Raw genomic sequence first — 17,464 nt, forward strand, 5'->3', positions numbered from 1 at the left:
TGTCCGCGGAGCCATTTAGTGTATGTGCACTATTTCATACATGAAAACTTTAGTCCCCTGGCTACCATGTCAGAAGCTGCTATTAAAAGAAATTTCACCTACCACGAAAGCAAATTCAGCAGCTTTTAGATCTTGTTGGACCAACTTTGTCAAGACACAGCTACTCCCTCAACCCTAAAATCAGCCCTCTTCTCTTTCTTTCTGTTTTCTCCGCCATATCAGCTGATTATATGTTTTGCGTGTTGCGTTTTTATTGACTAGGCCATCTAATAATATAATTTAGTTATTTACACAATAATGTGATGCAGCTGCTGCATGGGCAATCATCCCTGGTTGTGGAGTAAATCAAGACACTGTGGAAAATATATTGTAATAATTTAAATGACGCGTGATGCTCATGATGGGGTTGAGCATGAGATTGCTTGTTCGTGCACTCATTTCAGAATTATGTAAAATGTAGGTGCAATTTTTTATGATAAATGAAAGTTCAACTATTTCTGAAGTGCTTATTTTATAAAGAACATAATTTTTTCGCATAACGCAGTGAAACAGCCCCTGAATAGAGGAAATAATCGATTATTGAGCCATCGATAGAAGCCAATTCAGCACCACCGCCACGGACAGCACCCGCTAACGTCGCACTTAAGAAGGTATACCTTAAGCGACCTCCTAAGGTATAGTTCGGGGAACACACCTAGAAATGGTATACCTTCAGTTAAGTTAAACCTTTAGAGTCTTCGTAGCGCTCTAAGAGACAACGTTCTCGGGAAATGCAGCCCAGAATACTTTATTACTTTAAAGAAGTAAATATACATTAATGAGCACATATATTTTTGAAAGAACTAAGTGTTTTTAGCTAAGAGTAAACTAAAAAAGTTACACAGTGTAGCTTTAATGACATAGTTTAACCAAAAATGTAATTCATTTGTGTTTATCTTTCTTCTGAACAATCTTTATGCACTGCTCTGATTGGTCAGATGGCTCAGTCTGTTGTGATTGGTCTACTCTGCTCTGATTGGACAGATGGCCCAGTGTGTTGTGATTGGTCTTCTCTGCTCTGATTGGTCAAATGGCCCAGTTTGTTGTGATTGGTCTACTCTGCTCTGATTGGTCAGATGGCTCAGTCTGTTGTGATTGGTCTACTCTGCTCTGATTGGTCAGATGGCTCAGTCTGTTGTGATTGGTCTACTCTGCTCTGATTGGTCAGATGGCTCAGTGTGTTGTGATTGGTCTTCTCTGCTCTGATTGGTCAGATGGCCCAGTCTGCTATGATTGGTCTACTCTGCTCTGATTGGTCAGATGGCTCAGTCTGTTGTGATTGGTCTACTCTGCTCTGATTGATCAGATGACTCAGTCTGTTGTGATTGGTCTACTCTGCTCTGATTGGTCAGATGGCTCAGTCTGTTGTGATTGGTCTACTCTGCTCTGATTGGTCAGATGGCTCAGTCTGTTGTGATTGGTCTACTCTGCTCTGATTGGTCAGATGGCTCAGTCTGTTGTGATTGGTCTACTCTGCTCTGATTGGACAGATGGCCCAGTGTGTTGTGATTGGTCTTCTCTGCTCTGATTGGTCAAATGGCCCAGTTTGTTGTGATTGGTCTACACTGCTCTGATTGGTCAGATGGCCCAGTCTGCTGTGATTGGTCTACTCTGCTCTGATTGATCAGATGGCTCAGTTTGTTGTGATTGGTCTACTCTGCTCTGATTGGTTAGATGGCTCAGTCTGTTGTGATTGGTCTACTCTGCTCTGATTGGTCAGATGGCTCAGTCTGTTGTGATTGGTCTACTCTGCTCTGATTGGTCAGATGGCTCAGTCTGTTGTGATTGGTCTACTCTGCTCTGATTGGTCAGATGGCTCAGTCTGTTGTGATTGGACTACTCTGCTCTGATTGGTCAGATGGCTCAGTCTGTTGTGATTGGTCTACTCTGCTCTGATTGGTCAGATGGCTCAGTCTGTTGTGATTGGTCTACTCTGCTCTGATTGGTTAGATGGCCCAGTCTGCTGTGATTGGTCTACTCTGCTCTGATTGGACAGATGGCCCAGTCTGCTGTGATTGGTCTACTCTGCTCTGATTGGACAGATGGCCCAGTGTGTTGTGATTGGTCTTCTCTGCTCTGATTGGTCAAATGGCCCAGTTTGTTGTGATTGGTCTACACTGCTCTGATTGGTCAGATGACCCAGTCTGTTGTGATTGGACTACTCTGCTCTGATTGGTCAGATGGCCCACTCTGTTGTGATTGGTCTACTCTGCTCTGATTGGTCAGATGGCCCAGTCTGTTGTGATTGGTCTACTCTGCTCTGATTGGTTAGATGGCCCAGTCTGCTGTGATTGGTCTACTGTGCTCTGATTGGTCAGGTGGCCCACTCTCTTGTGATTGGTCTACTCTGCTCTGATTGGTCTAATGGCCCAGTCTGTTGTGATTGGTCTACTGTGCTCTGATTGGTCAGGTGGCCCACTCTCTTGTGATTGGTCTACTCTGCTCTGATTGGTCTAATGGCCCAGTCTGTTGTGATTGGTCTACTGTGCTCTGATTGGTCAGGTGGCCCACTCTCTTGTAAAGGGTCTACTCTGCTCTGATTGGTTGCGCAGGGTGGGATATCTGCAAACAGCTTTTTACACACAACATGAAAAGTGACATTCAAACTAAGCATAATAGGGGCACTTTAAAGAAAATATGTAATAGTTTTAGTTAACAATAACAAAACTGTTCTGCACATAAGAAAAGTAACAAAGTATGAACTGTCAGCAATGACACCATTTTCATTTTCAGTGAACTGTCCTGTATAATTGCTTTGTGAATTTGGTGCCATCCACATAAATGAGAGAATAAGCCAAACATGGGGCGTGCACTCACCCTTCTGAATGTGTCCACAGCAGGTTGGGTCCAAGAACAATTGCAATGTTACCTGGTGTCATTTTATTAGCGTCTTGATACTCTGTGAGTTTGGCTAAGAATTTAATAAGATATCTGTTTAGAAAAGAGAACAAAAATTGTTTCAGTTTCAGTTTGACAAAAGGTTTTAGTCCTGGCATTCACTCATACATTTTGCTATTCCTGTCGCTGCATGTTATCAATATTTCAGTAGGTCTGTCAAACGGCAGCGACCCACATCTTATATCTGGAAACCTTATTATGTGGGTTGGAAGGAAAGACGTGCCAAATATTCACAGGCTTTGACAGTTGCATTGTAAAGAAAATGCATAAGCAATATGAACAGACCTCCTTATATTCTTTAACAGTAGCTTTGTTCAAATTTATTCCTAGAAGATAATGATATAATATTAATTATTTTGGCTCTTAGCTTATTTGTCTTACATGAATCAGGGCAAAATGAAAGGCGGAGTTTGTCCTAGTTGGCACAGTAAACAGGTTAGACTAAATGATATTTCCGAATGCGAAAATACTCTCAGTAGGGCTAATGAACTCTGAATATGCAGAAAAATACCCACTTCCTGTCAGTGAAGGAACTGCTACATTGCTCAGGATATGATAGAGATTTGACACTTCTCTCTGCTAATGAGCTGTTGCTATCATGACTCATTCAAAGACAAAGAATTTGTTAGAAAACAAAAACAAATTATAAATAAATAAGAAGCACCACACACCTGAAGTTGTTCAAATTATCTGATGGTAGTTTCTCACATGTACCCAGCAGGGCTTGAAGCCTTTTATCCATATCTTGAATGCTAGAAAATGGACACAAGGAGAGAGGCATATGGTAACGAAAATGGAAATACTCCTGTATGTTCATGAGTGAGACTTAACTTGATCTTTTTTTTTGTACATGGTGCAATTAACCCACAAGGAAACATCGACATTTGGCTGATTTTTCAACTCTTCCACAGTGTGAGTAAACTGTAAGGGCGATGTTTAGTTCACTAAGGGTGCTTTCACACTTGGTTCGATTGCCTGGACCGAACCCGAGTTCGATTGCTCCCCCTCCCCCTGCTGGACTTTGTTCACATTATATTATTTGGGTCCAAACCGGGGTTCGTTTGCGTCATCAAAGCAGCAGCTGTTTACCCGGTTGCTTAGTAACGACAGCCAGCGTGAAGGCGGCGAAATGCATAGCATTGCTCCCATCACTTTTATATTTTTGTTTTTGAACCGTTGGTTTTGTTACCAAAGCTTCTGTACGTAATAGCACTTGCGTCTATCTGCCGCTCTAAAGAATGCCGAAGACGAGCAGAGATGAGGTTAAACAGCTCTCTGCTTGCAGTAGCCTATGTCAGTGACGTGTGTCAGGTAAATGAGGGAAACACACACAAAACACACATTTTTATCAACTCACGCCATTAAAAGTGGTTACCTTCCGCGGTTTAGTGCGACTGCGTTCAAATCCGCAGTGAACCGTACCGGAGTTCACATGAACCAAACCCGAGACCACCTCTTTAAGCGAACTCGGGTACGGTTCGCGGGTGCGCACCTGAGTTCGGTAGACCTCGTTCACATCATCCAAACTCACCGAACTCTGATGTCAATCGAACCCGGGTGTGCACCAAAAGTGCTAGTGTGAAAGCACCCTAAAAGAAAAGTACAAGTGCTTTAATACTTGTTTAAGTATGCTTTAAAGAGGACCTATTATGTCCCGTTTAACACAATGTGTTTACAGAGTGTTTATGTGAAGTTTTAGCTAAAGATACCTAAAAGAAAACATTTTATACATTGCAACTTTTTGGGGTGAGTAAAAACACAAAATTTGTGTCTTTAAATGCAAATGATCTGTTGCCCCTGGACCCCTTTCAAGAATAGGGTGGAGTTTTAAGAGCTCATGCTCCAGTATACCGGCAACAACACCCACTCACCTCCTTCAGGTCATTTCTTCTTCAATCACTCCTGCACTCACTCACATTGTCAACACTTCTCTTCACACGGGCACCTTTCCCACAGCATTTAAGCAGGCTCGGGTAACCCCACTGCTTAAGAAACCCTCTCTGAAACCAGCACTTTTAGAAAACTACCGACCGGTATCCCTTCTGCCTTTCATTGCAAAGACCCTTGAGCGAGTTGTGTTCAATCAACTCTCTGTTTCTTGAACGGGACAACCTCCTAGACAACAACCAATCCGGCTTCAAAAGCGGCCATTCAACCGAGACTGCCTTGCTCTCGGTAACTGAGGCACTGAGACTGGCAAAAGCAGCTTCCAAATCCTCAGTGCTCATTCTGCTGGATCTGTCTGCTGCTTTTGACACAGTTAACCACCAGATCCTCCTGTCAACACTTAAGAAGACAGGGATCTCAGGAACTGCCCTCCAGTGGTTCAGGTCTTACCTCTCAGGTAGGTCCTACAGGGTGTCATGGAGAGGTGAAGTGTCTAAATCACATCATCTAGCTACTGGGGTTCCCCAGGGCTCAGTCCTTGGACCACTTCTCTTCTCCATCTACATGTCATCATTAGGTTCTGTCATTCAGAAACACGGCTTCTCCTATCACTGCTATGCGGATGACACTCAACTCTACTTCTCATTTCAACCAGATGATCCTACAGTCAGTGTTCGTATCGCTGCCTGTCTGACAGACATCTCTGACTGGATGAAAGAGCATCATCTTAAACTCAATCTTGCAAAGACAGAATTACTTGTTTTCTCAACCAACCCAGCACTTCATCAAAATTTCTCCATTCAGCTTGGTTCATCGACCATAACTCCATCAAGGACAGCCAGGAACCTTGGAGTTGTGATTGATGACCAGTTAAACTTCACTGACCACATTACTGCAACAGCCTGGTCCTGCAGATTTGCTTTATACAACATTAGAAAGATCAGACCCTTCCTATCAGAACAGGCTGCACAACTCCTGGTTCAAGCTCTTGTTCTCTCCAGACTGGACTATTGTAATGCTCTTCTGGCTGGGCTTCCAGCATGCACTATCAAACCCTTGCAGCTGATCCAGAATGCAGCGGCGAGAGTGGTCTTCAATGAGCCGAAGAGAGCGCATGTTACGCCTCTCTTCATCAAACTGCACTGGTTGCCAATGGCTGCTCGCATCAAATTCAAGGCACTAGTTCTCGCCTACAAAACATCCACTGGCTCTGCACCAATATACCTAAACTCACTTGTTCAGACTTACACACCCTCCAGAAGCTTGCGTTCTGCGAGTGAGCGACGCCTCGTGGTTCCATCCCAAAGAGGCATGAAATCGCTCTCACGGACATTTTCCTGGACCGTTCCCACCTGGTGGAATGACCTGCCGATCTCAATTCGTGCTGCCGAGTCTGTAGCCATTCTTAAAAAACATCTTAAGACACATCTTTTCTAATTGCACTTGACCAATACAGAATAGCACTTACTGATCACCACAGCAACGACCAAAAAGCACACACTCCTGGATCATATCTACGTCTCTCATCCGGATTTGTGCCTTCAGGCGGGTGTGTTACATAGTTATCATAACTATCATAATCCGGTGTACTGTATTTTGCGTACGAGAGTTTTTGTTGTAGATGGCTATTGCTGCGCGTTTAGCTAGAATACAAAACCAACCCATTGGGCCACTGAGTCTGCATTAACGACAATAGTTGGGGCAACAGCCTTAGTCCTAATGGGTTGTTATCATAGCTATCAAAATCCAGTGTTCGGCATTTTGCGTACGTGAGTTTTTGTTGTAGGTGGCTATTGTAGATGGCTATAAAAAATGTTTAAATTTTTTTTTTAAATTGTTGTGTACTGTGCTAATTAATTGAAACTTCTTACAGCTCTTACAGGTTGTTGGCCTTATTTGTTTTGTTGCCTCTATTGCTCTCCCCTTTTTTGTAAGTCGCTTTGGATAAAAGCGTCTGCTAAATGATTAAATGTAATGTAAATGTAACAAAACAGGACAATCTCACGCACTGAAAATATCAGACACTGTCAGTAGCGGTGTTCAGCCTTATTTGTTCGAATCGGAGTCGGACAATGATGACGTTATTGTAGGGGGGAATGTGAATTAGCACTTTGAAGACACTGCTTTTGATTTATGGGAATTATAAAATACAATTGTGAGTGGATTTTTACCATTATCGGCTGGCTGTTATTAGACACTGCCGACATTGGTGTTAAAACACTTTATAAAAGTGAATTTTGCCCTTTACCATACAAGTATGCGTTTTTAAGTATGCTATATAAAAATACAGGGAATATTCTTTAAAATTTAAAACTTTGCAATTGTAAACGTACAAGTACACTACTAATACAGTGATATTAAAGGGTTAGTTCAACCAAAAATGAAAATTCTCTCACTAATTCCTCACCCTCATGTCGTTCGACACCTGTAAGACCTCCGTTCATCTTCAGGACACAAAAGAATATATTTTTGTTGAAATCCGATGGCTCAGAAAGCACTTCATTGACACCAAAGTCATTTCCTTGACCTCATCGCTTCATAAAATGATTGTAGAGCCACTGTAGTGAGATGGGCTTTGTAACGACACCTTTAGTGCCTTTATGGGTCTTGAGAGAGGAAATGACATTGGCCAATGGAGGCCTTTCTGAGCCATCAAATTTCAACAAAAATATATTTTGTTTTCCGAAGATGAACGAAGGTCTTACAGGTGTCGAACGACATTAGGGTGAGGAATTATTGACAGAATTTTAATTTTTGGGTGAACTAACCCTTTAATATATACTCATAAAACATGGAACATATACTTGAACTGGACCCACTTTATACTAGGTGGCCTGAACTACTATGTAATAACATTTAAATTAATCATTTAATAGAATGCACTTAGTGTGTACAAACATGTTTTTAAATTACTTATATTTTAAAACTTATACTTTAATAAACAAACAAAGGGAAATCCCGCACACTATAAATTCTTGCAAAAATCAAGAACTTTTTATTAGCAACGTTTCGGTCTCATGGCCTCATGATATATGCCTGATGAAGGTCATGAGACTGAAACGTTGCTAATAAAAAGTTCTTGATTTTTGCAAGAATTTATAGTGTGCGGGATTTCCCTTTGTTTGTTTACTGAGATTTTTGGATCTGGGTATCCTTTGTCCTACGCACCTATTCATCAGCTACAGGTGTGCGATGGTAATTGTGCACTAAAACTTATACTTTAAAAATTAAAAATGTTGTACTTATATTTTAAAAATTACCTGCATGTAATTACATCTGTAATTCATTTCTGTAGTTGCATTTATAATTACACTGTTGACACTTCCCTTACACCTGTCCCAGAGCTTATGTCTCACATCAATGTGAAAATGGCAAATGTACTGAGTAATGGCTCGGATTGGTGTAGACCATCGATACTCACTTTGAGGCTTGAATCCATTCATCATAAAGTTCCAAAGACATTAGAGGTTCAGGAAGTTCACGAAGATACGACTTCAACGCCCCTGAGGGAAGCAGATGAGGGAGGGAGAGGTCAGTGGGAGAGAAGGAGAGAGTGAAAGAGGCAGGGACATGGAGAAAGTGGGAAACATAGCACTTGTGATAGGATGTGTGCTATTCTCTCCTTGCAATACTAAAGGGAAGCCTGACAAATGAGCTGTCAAAAGCCACAGTCAGTGTGTACCAACTGTCTGCTGTGCCCCCCTTACCTGGCGGCTGCTAGGTCACGCTTCAGGCCCACTGTAATGAGATCAAATTAACCTGACAGAATTGAATGTGAACTGCCGTGGGGTCTGAGGCTCTGTGGCTGCGATCCACCAAAAGAACACTGCGGTAGATCAGTTAACACATTAAAAAGCTAACAGGAATGATGCAGAAGCTCACCTGCGATGGCATGTGGGTCGGCTGAGTATTCCTGCACATCAAGAACCCCACAATCTAGTGACGCCTTCAGTTTCTTCAGCTTGGAGGCCGAGGGAGCCACCCGAAATAAACCCTGAAGTGACAGGAAGAGTTCTCAACCAGGAGGCCAGGGCCCACTAGGGGGCCTCGGCAATTCATTCATTTAAATAGTTTAAATAGTTAAATAGTTTAAATAGTTTTTAGTAATCTTGAGGCCCAAAAATTTTGAATTAATTTTTTTTCACACATTTCATTCAACACATTCATTCAACACATTTCATTTTTTTGTATCATGTTCATTTAGGTTACAATTTGATCGTTATATATATATATATATATATATATATATATATATATATATATAAAACGATCAAATTGTAACCTAAATGAACATGATAAAATCTCTAATATTACAATATAAATTAATTATGGTTTACTTCGTATATTAACACACCAGTTTATGTAAAAAAAGTAGCTTTTTCCTAATTACAGCAGAAATACAGGGCATAACCTATATTGGGCCCCTTCAATGCTGTAAAAATTATAGGATCAATAAGTTATGACACCATATGTTTTTACTTTGCTTTAACTCATCAAAATAAGTTAAATTACAAGATTCAACTTTTTGCCAGTTTAATGTAATTTAAATTGAAAAGACTTAAACATCAACAAGTTAATTTTAACAAAAAAATGTAAGGCAGCAGCTTTATATATAAATTTTTTTGTATATAATTTATATAATATAGTACAGGCCAAAAGTTTGGATACATTACTATTTGTAATTAGCCTGGTTTCCATCCGAACTTAGCCCCGCCCATACATTTTTTAGGTCGGCAGTTCGGTCTGGCTTTGCTCCATAGAGGAGTAATTATCCCTGAACAGAAACTGTTTGGACCAATGAAATCATCAGGGCGGGCTTTAGATGATGACGGACAGATGATCAACAGTAACGTAATCATCCACGTCATCAAAGGGGCTTGGGTTATATTTGTTCGAATCCAGAACGGAGAGCTTGTTTGTATCTGCATTCACCTTCACTATTTCCCTCAGAAATGATGATCATGTTGGGTAAGTACTCTGTGTATCATTAAATTATGTAATGTTTTTACAAAACCGGCAAAGATCGTTTATTCCAGCCTGATTCCAGCACGTGCAGACAGGGTTGCCAAGTTTTTACAACAAAACCCGCCAACTACTAGCCCTAAGCAATAGCTTCTCTGGGGGTTCTCCGGGGAAAATGGTGTTTGGGGTAAAATGTGTGTTATTTTGGCGAGGTTGCCTGCTAAAACTCGCACTCATGGGTATCACATAGAACAACCCACGGGGGAAAAAACGCGGATTTGGCAACACAGTGCAGTTGAGCTCTGTTGACATTTGACAACTGACGTTATGCGTCGCTTCGTTGCTCTGATTTGTTGTCAGTCTATCCAATTGATGTCTTTCCTGGTTCGGTTGAAACGCCCCATAATCACAGCCCAATGGAGCAGATTCAGACTCATATTCTGACTAGAATTGAGCATGACCACGTCAGGCTAATTGGTAATGTTTTTGAAAGAAGTTTCTTCTGCTCATCAAGCCTGCATTTATTTGATCAAAATACAGAAGAAAAAAAAAATATTGTGATATATTATTACAATTTTAAATAATTGGTTTCGGATTTATTATACTTTAAATTATCATTTATTTCTGTGATGCAAAGCTAAATTTTCAGGATCATTATAGTTTTTTTTTTACCTTATTAGAATCGACATTAGGCATTGATAAGGATCTGAATCAGAAGCAGAATCGTTTACATTCAAATGATACCCAACCATAAATGGGATACACTGTAAAAAATGTCAGTAAAAAAGGGCACAATATACTGTATAAATATGAAGGAATTATCCATATTGTCTTTATTTTTTTTATTTTTTTTTACAGGTGTTTTACCTGTATTTTAAATTATGCATCGATTAGTATTGTGTTTTAGGGTTAACGGAAATTTCTGTAAAATTGCTAGATAATATCCTTGCAGAAAATACAGTACATTTTCCGCTTTTATTTTTCGCAGTGTATTAAGATAGTCTAGATAGATTAATTCTGGTCATTGGTAGGCTTACTTTCCACAATATTTATGATTATCTAAAGTGCAATGTCTCTGAACGGCATCTGTGACGTTGATTACCACAGACAATAGGCTCGCCCCGTCCCTCAGTTTGTTAGACAAACTATGTTTCCTGGTATACATAAGGCATGATGTGTTATTTCTCAGCAGTCTCGCACCTCTTCCTCCATGCCACATTCTAGCAGCATGGTGACGCACGCCTCGATAGGAAACGCAATCTCCCTGCCACTGATGGCTAGATGTTCCTCTAAGGCCTTTCCATATGATGGCTTCTCTATCCAGGCCTCTGCAACACATCATGATAGACGTTAACCATTTTAAATCTGTTAAAAGCTACATAAACAAGTTCACTGACAGATCCACACACGCATGTGAAAGACATCACTTGACCAAACTCAGACACTGAAGTGGAGAATCTCACCCTGGTGAGCTTTGATCTGTGGCAGGACACTCTGCAGAATCTCCAAAGACTTCTTGTGGTACTCGGACTGAACCTCTATGAGCTACAGAAAGACCAATAAGAGGACATACACATGTTGTAAGTGTTCCCAAAGTCTTCCGACCAAAATTACACACTTGCCTGCTACTAGAGATACTTGCCGTTTGAAAGTAGTTTGCATAGTCAATTTCTTTGGCCACAAAGTTGTACATGTCCGCTGATAACTGGTCCTACAGAGAGGGAAACCAGTACATCATCAGGAAAATCTGAAATTTCATGTTTATACTAAAACAGGCAAAACATTTTGACATTGAGGCTACTACATGCAGGTTATGAGTAGGGCCTATGTTGTTTCATTAAATGTAGAAGAAAAAGTTATAGGCTGAATCTGAAATCGCTTTCGGTAACACTACAATACGGGTGCACTAATATGCATTAATTCATGCTTAACTAATGCACAGATTATCATGAGTTAATGCATTACTAATGGTGAACTAACCCTTTTATTAAAGATTACTGCATCAGCAACTAATGAACAGTATACATGATTAGTAGATTTAGTAATCATTAAATTGTTATTAGTTAAATATGTCATAATGTATTAATTCCTTAATAACATATTATATAAACTAATAATGGAAATTAATGTGTTAATTACCACAACGGGTCAAATCCATGCATTTCAACTTCCTGCTTTAATTAATTGTTGCTATCTCTGCCCCCCTCTTGTGGTTTTAAGGGGGAAAATGCGTATGTGTGACGTAGTGGGTCAGGATGGGTATGAAGAGTGTAAACAAAGTATAGCGGGAGAATCAGTTTTGAGTTGTACGGTGCAAATTAAGTGGTGACGCAGTCAATGCTCCAGTGAATGCTAGCAAGCAGAGTGCAGTTATGCCCGTGAATGTGTACCGCTTCCACTGTGAGGAATAAAGCCCGAGTTCATTGCTGAAAGTAACCGACGTCTCACTGTTTTGTGCTTCGGCTCTGTTAGCCTGGACCACTAGATGCAAGTTACCTGCCGCGAGCCAAGTTATTATAATGAAACCAGCTCGCTCCCAACTACGGTTCGGTGTGTGGAAGCTGAGAAGGTAACATAATCATAGCTAATGATTTATAAAGGTATCATTGTTATGACATTACTTGTTGGGGCACATGACTATTAATTAACTAATTAAAAATTAATTCAAAACCACAATTACATTACTTAATCAATTAGTTAGTCATGTGCCCTAACAAGTAAAGTCGTAACATAATGATACCTTTATAAATCATTAGCTAATGATTCATTAAAGCAGACAACTGGAAGTTAAAATGCATGGCTTTGACCCGTTGTGGTAATTAACACATTAATTTACATTATTAGTTTATATAATATGTTATTAAGGAATTAATACATTAAGACATATTTAACTAATAACTTTTTAATGATTACTTAATCTATTAATCATGTATAATGTCCATTAGTTGCTGATGCAGTAATCATTAATAAAAGGGTTGGTTCACCATTAGTAATCCATTAACTCATGATTATCTGTGCATTAGTTAAGCATGAATTAATGCATATTAGTGCACCCGTATTGTAGTGTTACCGAAGCGTTCGTCTGAGGTATAATAAAATCTCTGCGAAATCAAGCAACGACTTTGTTTTGAGTAAGCGAACTCTAGCATCGAAAAATTACATATTGTGGCTTTAAAGGTGCACTTTGCAACAAATATAAAAATATATATATTTTTTTTTTGTTTACAATTTACAAATAGTTGGAAAATGGTAGTTGGTAATCAGCTGAACAAAATATATAACACCGGCCTAGTGGTTTTTGGATATTTTACTGCAAAAATTCTACATAGTGCACCTTTAACAGTTCACTTGAAGGAGTGAATGAAAACGAGAGTGAATTCGGACAGCTGTTGACTGTACATTCGTTGTTACAGAGCAATGTGGGATAGAATGAGTGCATTTGATAACATCCACTAATGGTTTCAAACACCACTACAAATGACTGTCCCCACAAATAATGCCATATTTGAGGGTTAAGGGGGTGATTTGGGATTTAGCCAGAGAGATCGTCACCCTGCAGATCTCCATCCGATTGGCCGTCTCCTCCATTTCCTCTCTCAGGGCATCAGACTTGGCTCCGCCCTGCTGCACATTACTAGGGTGACTTGAAGACTTGGACGACTGTTGCCACCTACAGTCCAGGAGGACAAAAGACACTGTCAGAGCACAGTGTGGGCAATGCAGAATAATCAAATCTCCGGAATCGCCCTTAATATTGCTAAAGAGTCATACCGTGTCCTTGCAGAATCCATGTCCAGAACAAGTTTGGCTAAATGTTTTCGCTGTTTCTGAATGTTGGGAATTTCCACCTGAACATGAAACAGTGCCCATATGAGACATAAAAATACAACCTACATGCACGGAAACTGAAAGCATTTAGCCATGTTGTAAAGCCTCTAAATGATCAACATAAAACTTTGCAGAAAGACCTGTTGTACACAATCTATTACATGCCTTCACATGTCAAATCCTCAAAACATAAGAATAACCTTTATGTTGTTTATAATATTTTAAAATGAACACTTGCATTGCATTATATGTTTTGGGGGCAAAAAGAGTCATTTTATCATAAATCTAAGCATTTAAAAATAATCTTACACTGAAAAAAAAAATATTTTTACTGCTTGTTTAAATTGCTTAATTAAAATGAGCTAAAGCAACACAATTTCGATACATTTTGTCCAAACTTAATTTGATTGTGTTCAATCCACTTGAATATAAGTCAAATTGAAGTCAAACTTAATCCGTTTGTGTTGTGTTACATGAATGATTAGTGTTGCATTAACTGAAACTGGGCGGAGTTAGTTCCCAGCATGCTTTGCATGACCGAATCAAGAGAGTAAATGTTGCTATTTTATATGTAAAAATGTTGTTTTATGTATTTTTGAGCAAGATGAGAAAGGGGGAGACTTGATTGTGTTTAATAGAGTTTAATATTCAATTATGTTGGAATTATTAGAACAATGTAAATTGTTTTAAAACATATCTATACACTCTAAAAAATGTTGGGTTGTTTTAACCCAATGTTGGGTCAAATATGGACTAACCCAGCAATTGGGTTGTTTTAATCCTGCAGTTGGGTTAAATATTTGCTTAAAACAACCCAATCGCTGGGTTAAAACAACCCAATTGCTGGGTTAGTCCATATTTGACCCAACATTGGGTTGTTTTTTAACCAGAATTTTTTATAGTGTATGCATTTTATGTCAGTAGTTGGTTATAGAAGTTATAGAGAAGGTATATCAGAATTTAATCTAACTTTTTACAATAAATTGTATATTTTTGTTCAGTTTCAGATGTTTTTTCATCCTTGAGCATGAGCGCCATATGTTACACAAAGAGGCATTAAGGCTAATGTATCAAATATGATGCTCAACTAAAAACATATATCAATTTTTTTATTTATTTAGTCAAAGGTTCAATGAACTGTCAGGCTTTATTTACAGGGTTAAATGTGGATGTAAACATATGCAAGCTGTGGATTTCAGCACAACATTGAAAAGAGAACAGAAAAGCATGCTCACCTCAGCCAGCACATACAGAGGCTCTACAACATCTCTTTCAATCTGCAACTCAAAGACGAGCAGCTCTTGGGCCAACTTCTCCTCCGTATCGCCACAGAGCTTCAGCATCTTACTGCAGAAAGACCACCAGTCAGTTAAACTAGGACTGCATCCTGCTCCATTCACAAACTTCTTGATGATGTGAGCAGAATATGTAGGCCTGTCACGATAACAAATTTTGCTGGACGATAAATTGGCCAAGAAATTATTGCGATGAACGATAATATTGTCGTTCTACATTTTCATCTAAAATAATGATAATGGCATAATAATGCAGGAACACCTTTTCAAAGATCAATACACTTTTATTTCTAAAGACTATTTAACACTGATAACAAAAAAACATTTTAAATATCCACAATAAATGAACAAAACAACCAAAAATGATAAAAGCAATGGACTCTCAGTCTGTTTACAAAAAAAATCCACTTGAATAAATACCAAAAACAATAAATAAAATGGATGAAAACTGCAACGGATGATTGTGTTTTAGGTGCATAATAGGCGTGGCACGGTTCACAAAACCTGCGGTTCGGCTTGTATCACGGTTTTAGGTAGCCTAGAAATCTAGACGCACCCTAGCGGCAGCAAATCTAATCTGTCCGCGAGTGTCGTCTAGCAACTCTCAATACCCTTCTGAGCTGTATTCGCCAAACTCTTGCCAGGCCAATCACATCGTGTATAGAGTCAGTGGGCGGGGCCATAATGACGACGGCCGAGTTGCGCTTGCGTGCTTCTAGTAAAACCAAAGAAACTGGCGAACGGCGGCGGTCTTTCGAATCAGCTTTGACCGCGACTCTGGAAGACTTGGAGGTAAGCTTTTCTCTGAGAAAAGAACAAAGAACGGCACTGAAGTCATTCTTAAGAAGGGAAGATGTGTTCAGAGTTTTGCCGACCGGATACGGCAAAAGTTTAATCTATCAATCAATCAACTTTCAATCAACTTTATTTATATAGCGCTTTTACAATCACGATTGTGTCAAAGCAGCTTCACAGTGTCAAACAGGATAATATTGTGACAAAATTAGATTTGGCTGTACAGCCGTACTGGAGAAAACAGTGATGTTATCAGCTTATTTTAATTTATCATATAGCGACAATGTTGGCAGATCAGTATTATAGTTTATAGAATTAAATAAGACCTAATTCATATATTTTATTTGTATAATAAGTTGAATAACTTTAATCATATTTTTAGTGTCCCCAACTGAGCAAGCCAAGCCAAAGGCGACAGTGGCAAGGAACCAAAACTCCATCGGGGCATGATGGAGAAAAATAAACCTAATCTATCAACAAGTTTCGCATCACCTTCGTTGCTCTGGTTGGTTTAGCGTTATCCAATTGCGTGCACGCCGTGCAGAGGGAGTTTGAAAGACAACCGTTTATCCCACCCCTCGGATTGAGCTGTCTATGGTGAGTTTCCAGACCAAACATCTTGATGTGGGTCTGGCTTGTCAGGCTAGGTTTTAGGGTCATGGTTTTCAGTTCTGTACGGTTATTGTTGTTTTTTCTTTTAATCGTTAACACTCCATAAAATTTACTTCAGCATAGGATATATAGCTTAATTATCCAAAATTTAGGATACAGTATTAAAAAAGGAGATTGTGTATTACTATCTCTACAGAACTTGTGTGCCTTTTTAGCACACAAAGATTGAACTAAAGAATTAACTTGCAATTATCAAACGGCCAACTGCCAGCTTTAAGCCTTGTTTATACTCGGCGCGTCTGCACGAGCGCGACAATTACGTCAATATGGTATGCGCGAGACCCCATTTGGCACATTTTTATTGTACGATTAATTGATTTATTGACTATCGTGAAAGGCCTAAGAACATCCTAGCCATATTTGATGTTAATGTCAAAGGGTATGTGCCGTTTCATCGGTCCTTTAGAAACTATCCAAATGCAAACCAATATAGCTTATAGCATGGCAAGAGACATTTAGAAACCAGACTCTCAAACTATACAAAGACAAACCAAAGAAGTCAAGGCTTGTCATGTTATTATGATCCCATGATCTCAGGATCCCTATACTGATTAAAAAAAGACACATTTTTATATGCAAACACTATATAAAAGTGAATTTGGCATCCGATGCACCCTTTAAGGTGTGGCTCCATCAAGGCTTGTCAGTAAACGGCCACTGTTATGATTGGCTAACGTCAATGCGTAAGAAACAGTATCAATGCCCACTCGCTATTATACGTGAGTAAGTGTTTTGAAAACATTTATATCAGTAATTTGCAGACAAAGCAGTTAAATCATGCAGTTTGTGATGCAGCTGCTGTCGGATCCAATAGAGTTGACCGAAATCTCCATTACACTGTGCCTCCTATACAAAACGAAATGCTATGAACAAACATATAATCCTCATACGCAATCCAGGCCACCATTAAAATAAACAATCCACATTTTCAACGCTGGGATCCTTATGAAGGGATGCAAATGAGCTGTTTAAACTGGAAGGTTCTTTCACTCTTCCATTTATCCTGCTGTCAGCAGACTCAAACTGAACGTGCATCTGTGTACTGTATATAGTGTAGACAGCGTCAGTGATTATAATGGGTTTCATTT

The 17,464-nt window shown here is 39.4% G+C and overlaps 1 protein-coding gene across 13 annotated transcripts in view; it reads right to left on the bottom strand.

Annotated features, from left to right (window-relative positions):
• arhgap44a (Rho GTPase activating protein 44a) overlaps positions 1-17,464 on the bottom strand; it is a 118,633-nt gene that overhangs the window by 40,076 nt on the left and 61,093 nt on the right. For all 13 annotated transcript variants that reach the window (XM_067457069.1, XM_067457123.1, XM_067457115.1 and 10 more), the window contains 10 exons: positions 14,850-14,961; positions 13,558-13,634; positions 13,339-13,456; positions 11,429-11,497; positions 11,250-11,331; positions 10,987-11,114; positions 8,707-8,818; positions 8,246-8,327; positions 3,609-3,689; positions 2,857-2,970 (listed from right to left, as the gene is read on the bottom strand). In XM_067457069.1, coding sequence (XP_067313170.1) covers positions 2,857-2,970; positions 3,609-3,689; positions 8,246-8,327; positions 8,707-8,818; positions 10,987-11,114; positions 11,250-11,331; positions 11,429-11,497; positions 13,339-13,456; positions 13,558-13,634; positions 14,850-14,961 — 975 coding nt within the window. The remainder of the gene's footprint in view (positions 1-2,856; positions 2,971-3,608; positions 3,690-8,245; positions 8,328-8,706; positions 8,819-10,986; positions 11,115-11,249; positions 11,332-11,428; positions 11,498-13,338; positions 13,457-13,557; positions 13,635-14,849; positions 14,962-17,464) is intronic.

The sequence above is a fragment of the Pseudorasbora parva genome, chromosome 2 (assembly GCF_024679245.1).
Source record: "Pseudorasbora parva isolate DD20220531a chromosome 2, ASM2467924v1, whole genome shotgun sequence".
NCBI classification, from domain to species: Eukaryota; Metazoa; Chordata; class Actinopteri; order Cypriniformes; family Gobionidae; genus Pseudorasbora; species Pseudorasbora parva.